General features: G+C 44.7%; 1 protein-coding gene across 1 annotated transcript in view; it reads left to right on the top strand.

The window, feature by feature from the left end:
* The first annotated feature begins 638 nt into the window (after positions 1–638).
* Positions 639–6,000, top strand: part of Ser (protein serrate) — a 45,067-nt gene continuing 39,705 nt past the window's right edge. The window contains exon 1 of the mRNA XM_077413867.1: positions 639–2,276. Within this exon, the coding sequence (XP_077269993.1) occupies positions 2,229–2,276 (48 nt within the window). The 5' untranslated portion in view covers positions 639–2,228. The remainder of the gene's footprint in view (positions 2,277–6,000) is intronic.

The raw sequence follows: 6,000 nt of genomic DNA, 5'->3' as shown, positions 1-6,000 counted from the left end.
CGACAGTCGGAGAGCGCGCCTAAGCCACGCGTTTCTCGCCTCGATCGCGAGGCAAGAGGTGAGAATACACAACCACCGCGCGGCGGCGTTACCGACTCCGCGATGCCGCTCGTGATGAAACCGATTGTAAGAATTATATACGGACGCGCGCTAGCTCGTGTTCAGCCGGGCCCAGCATCCTGGGCACGGGGGGCACAAGTGTACGTCGTCGTGTAATGCCTCATAGAAAGGCAAGAGAGAGCAAAGAGCCCTCGAGATGTTCGCGCGGCGCGCGCGCACACACAGTCACCTATGCGCGCGTGAGCAAACGCGGCCCGATGCACACGCACGTGCGCATATACGAGGTGGATTTTTGCGATCGAGTAAGATGGAAAGCGAGAAAGAGAAAGAGAGGGCGAGCGTCGGCGAACGTGTGTAAAGTCGCGATGCGCGATGCGGGAGGAGAAAAAGAGAGAGGACCCCGTAAGGATGCGAGGCAGAGCGCGCGCGCGGGGTACACACGTAAAGGGGTCCTCCGTGCTCCCGGAGGTGGAGTGACTCGGGAAGGGGGCTGCACCGAAAGGGGGGGACGAGCCGCGGTGGGATTAGGGGGGAGGCCCGCAGGCCGGCCTGCGGCTCTCCGACTCAGTATCCCCGGAGCGACCGAGTCGTGTACCCCGCGGACGTTACTGCGTTTCCGTGCTCCAGCGTGCGCACACGGATTAACAAGTGATAGGAACGGTACACACGGACATCGCCGCGCATTCGTGCACACGCACACGCACACGCGCGCACGTGCACACACACACACACACACACGCGTCTTTGTGCACGCCGGCTACCGAGCGGCGGCGTGCGTGCGTGCCCGTGCACACAGCGAAGGCGCGTTGCACGCCGTATTATACGCACACGTTCCCGCGTACGCCCGACACGTGCACACACCTGTTCGCCGCGCGTTTCCGCGGCGGCGCCGACGCCGGGCGGCCGACTCTCTCGCGGGTTCTCGCGGTGTGTCACGCGTGTGCGTGAGGCAGTGTCACACGTCTCGTTCTCCCGACGGTATAGTGCCCAGATATCGCGTTTCTCTCCCGAGGATCTCGAGGAAATCGCTTCTCTAGGACCACAGGATTGTTACTCGTGTGAGTGAATCGGGGTGCGCTACGAGCGTCTTGCGACAATAAACAAATTCATTCAAAAGGTGCGAACGACTCCCGCGAAGATTTCTTTCTCCCTCCCTCGTGCATCGGGGATCAATTGACGCGTGGAGTGCGAATGGAATTATCTGATAGCTCGAACTCCGAATCGTTTTCGTCTTTCATATGCCGCAACGTGCCTACAGATTGAGGAATCGACCGGCGAAAATCAGTGTCAGATCCAACCGTAACTACGTGTCCGGGAAGGAAGAATACACGCGACGCTACCAACTTTCCAAATTGATATCTACGAACTGTCGTATCGCTCGTACACGTGGGACACGTGCTGGACGTCGCGACTTGCGCATCGAGGAAAGCAGGTGTCGAGTTCTGGAGTAGCGCGCGTGCGATCATCAGGCTTTTGCGCGCGCAGTCGCTTTCTCTTGTCCGATGAAAATTTGTAGGCACGAGTCGTGAAATTAGACGCGATTAGTCTTGCACGAGGACCGACGAACAACGAAGCAAGTGAGTTGCAGGTCGAAGAAAAAAAGAGGCGTGAGAGAGGACCGTATCACGGCGATCGTGGTGGTATTCTCGAGAGCGAAAGGTACCTGTCGCGTCGCGAGAGCGGTACGTGAAGAAGCTTACGCGAGTCTCACCCGAGTCTTCTCTATGAATGTCGCTTATGCACGGGAAAAGTGAGGATTCGAGGATCTTTACGGACGAGAAACGGCGGAGAAAAACGCACGCGAGTCTTCCATTCATTCACCAAGTGTTGACGAGTGTTTAGTGCTCCACGGAAAGGAGAAAGGATCGTTCCTCCCCGCGGAGGACACAGGCCAGTGGATATTCGGTGTTGGTGCGCGGACCGGAAAAATTTGAGTGCAGTGTGCCGATGAGAGATCGATAATATTCGGTGAGAGTGGTGAGAAAAAGGAAGAGAGAGGGAGAGAGGGAGAGAGAGAGAGAAGAGCGAAGGATACGTACAAACGGCGCGACGGGAAGACAGTGGAGGATTCATCGAAAGCGCGGAGGAGTGCTCGAGGGAGCGGCCGAGGAGTAGCAGCAGGGGATATCGATGATATGCGGTAGTCGAGGGATTCCCCAGGGAGAGACATGAGGGCGGCCGCCACCTACGTCCTGTTTCTTGCCCATCTCATACAGGTACGCGCCGCGACACACACGTCGCCTCCACACCTTCCTCCGATTCACCTGGATAACTCTCTCGCGTGCTTCACTTCGCGTTTCGAAACGGGCGAAAAGAATCGTCTGAAATGTCAAGCAATAATAGCTAGATATCGTCGCCCTCGGGGTGCAACTCGATGCAAATACAAACGAGCTAGTCAGAAAGGAGATGAATAGAATAAATGATTTTGTAGGATTAAACAGGTTGGCAGTATAGGCAATACTTTACTTTTGAAATGAAACGTAATGTGGTACTCTAATTCCGAAAATTATATAATTTCAATTATTATGTCAAAATTGCGTTTATTGTAATTCAAAGTAGACACGCAGTAAATTACAGTTACAAATCTGCAAACCTATAATCGACCATATTTATCATCTATAACGTGAATTTAATAGAATACGACAAGGTGTGATATATTTACAAGGTATAAAAAATCATGTATACTTTAAATCTTTAAAAGACAAGAAAGATGGACTTTATAATGCACATATCAAAATAACTGAAACCTCTGATTGCTACGTCCAACTTAGCAATGTAAACTCCGTATGGCCACTGCAATATCTTTCACTGCAGGCATTTAACCCGGCATTTAAGAGCCGTAAAAAGCACGGCATGCGAGAAGATCACGGTACTATTTATACTAATAATCAGACATAATCAGCGCGAACGCGCACTTTTTAGTCTCTGCGAACGACTGTTTTCGCGATCGTTAAGACATTAGATTGCGTTATAACGTTGTACGTTTGCTCGATCGTCAGCAGTAAAGCTTCACGCAGTCGAGTGAAAAGTATCCCCTTCTTTCGCTTTGCGCGGCGACACAAGTGAAATCGGAAAAAAGAGCCAATGGGTATTCGAACGGGTGATGCAAGCGTACAGAACGCAGTGTACATACATACCCCGAGGCGTACGTTTGCAACGCAAAAATAAACAGTTGTACGTGACAAGCCATTACGATACACATTTATGTATGATTGAACTCAAGTCTTTTTCATTGCACGTTTATCAAGTAGGTTTTTTCTCGTATATAAACGCCTTTTAAATTAAAACTTTTATCGTTTACTAATTAAAAACATAGATATATAATTGCTTTTATGCAGCAAAACTTGCTCTTGACGCTATCCGCGAAACGGCAGAAATCGATTATAATTTAACGGAACATCAGTGACTCCAAATATTTGTACGCTTGTACATATCCCACCATTGGATTATGATAATGTAATAGAAAATACCCATACTCGATTTACGAGTACCGTCTCGTTATCACTATGATTTACACAAGATCTGCTACCATCGCGTATCGGAAGTTAATTTGCAAGACAGTGCGGCGAGATTTCCATACCAGTCCCCGCGACCATTATAGATCATTGCGATCTCAGCGCATAGCGTTGGCTCCTTTCAAATGCTCATAGTTTACCGCTTGCATCACCGCACAAGGTGCTATCATGCGTGATGTAGCATCTGCGACGCGAGGCCGTTCTCACGTATACGTGTTTTGATCTCTGGCAGTCTTCCGCCTTGGGGTACGATCAATGATACAAAACCAATCGCAAAGAAGTAACACAAAAACGTGGATTTTATTATAATCGCAGCTACTTTGATCTCGAAGAAACTTAATTAACATGCGCGTGTGTGACACATCGGAGATTAATTATCAACAAATTTTTTTCTCCTTTTGAGAGAGAAAGAGAGAAGCCAAGTTCATTTTTCATTAACATACAATTATCATACATTAATATACAATTTAAATAGAAGAAAAATAATTTTATAATAATATTCACAGTAATATTATGATTTAACTTTATATAACGGAATTATTATTTTTAATATTAAAAATAAAAAATAAAACATTCCATAAATTTATAAATTATGAGACTAATACTTAATAATTCTTTTCTCACGTTTTTATTGCTTCTATCACACAATTTTTATTGCTTTCACACATGTACCGGCAAAGCCGGCTTTTGCATAATATAGCCGGTTACACGATGTAGTTGATAGCTAAATTATTCATCGATAAGTTATAACATATAACGATGTTTGAATGTACACATTACAAGACCAAATTAATTAATTAAGATTATCGCGTTTATCAAAATCATGTTGACCTCAGTTTAATTAGTAAAAAAACGATTATATATTAATCACTTACATATTACAAAACTAGCAAACTGCTGTAAAGTGAAGCGATTAGATAAATACAGGCGAGAAAGACGGTGATTCACTTAATACAGTTTATTAAATTACTTATGCCCTTAGATATTGACACGATAAGAAACTCCTTCGTCATTTTTCAACTTTATAAAAGTAGCACCTGATATATATATATATATATATATATATATTTTACAGATTAATATATTCTTACTTTCAATGTTAAATAATTATAAATATGTTCATTGAATTGTCATCAGGGAAAAGTAGGTTCTGACTCTTGATGGAATTAATAACTAAGAAAAACTATGCGTACAAGGACTGCTTAGAAATGCGACTGAGTTTCACATCAAAGAAACAAGATTTCATTCTATTTCGTTGGATATATTAAAGCACGATCGGAATTCGCTTCTAATGAATCGGCGTCTCTTTGTCTTCGTGATCGCCGGCTGTGTTTCTGTATACCACGGTATGTAATATGTCGTTGGACGACTATCTTAACGCGTTTCTCCCGCGAGTTGCACAAGGATAGGAGGGCGGCGCTACATCCTTCTCCTTGTTCTCAGCCACAGGAGAGATTACGCACTTACTGCGTAAGTATAGTTTTTTTTTGCGGATGTTGCCCCGTCACTCGCACTTTATAATTTTCCTACTGCGTCTCTTCTCCGTATTGTGCACTATCTCGGATAGCCTCGTCCGGGAATGACAATGTCGCGCAGTCTTCGTTCGCACTGCAAACTTACGTTTTTCTATCGAATAGTTGCTGTATATATATAGTATAGTATTTTTTTAACTCGCCAATCATGGACTCTTTAAATTTGACTTTTTTAATATTAAACTGACGTATCAAATATCTAATATAGCTTATTATTTTCTGTCTACGGATTGCTTATCACATCACCATGTATTATATTGTATTGGAATGTATGTTAATGTAGTAATTAATATTAAATTTTGTCGCGCATATGCGGGTACTTATTTTTCCATGAATTATTACAATTGTTCAGTCAGTCATCGTGTCAGAATCGCGTGTATAAAATTTTAGCATCTTAGTTGCAGGCACGCCTGTAAACTTGTCAATGATGTATCAATTTATTAGAGACCGTTGAATTTTCGGCGCTGATCATAAACTTGAAATAGCAATGGAATAAAAGAAAATTATGTGATATTTTACGCAAAATTTACATATTTTTTAAGAGACAGCGCGCACTACGATAAAAATAATTATAACTTCTTTCTCTTTTAGCTATATCCCGCCGTTGTTTCGCCGTGGTATCTCGGAAAAAAGCCGCAATCACGAGCGAAAATGATTAAATTATAAATATCAAATGTAAATTGCCGGGTTAAAGTATGATGCGTGTGTTCGAGCGAGGAGGCAAGCAAATCCACGCTTCCGTAACGATCGACAATTTCGGTCGAACCCGACGAATAATGGGAGCTTAGGAGCCGGAGCGTTGCGGAGCCTCGCTCCGACCTGGAGTTACCGGGGGTCACCTCCTCTCCTGGGCCCTTTTTCTTATAAATGACTTTCGAAGAACGGGCCACGCT

The sequence above is a fragment of the Temnothorax americanus genome, unplaced genomic scaffold, assembly GCF_048541705.1.
Source record: "Temnothorax americanus isolate GAGA-0224 unplaced genomic scaffold, ASM4854170v1 Scaffold34, whole genome shotgun sequence".
NCBI lineage: Eukaryota > Metazoa > Arthropoda > Insecta > Hymenoptera > Formicidae > Temnothorax > Temnothorax americanus.
The sequence above is the reverse complement of the archived record's forward strand: the minus strand, read 5'-3'. Positions and strand labels throughout refer to the sequence as shown.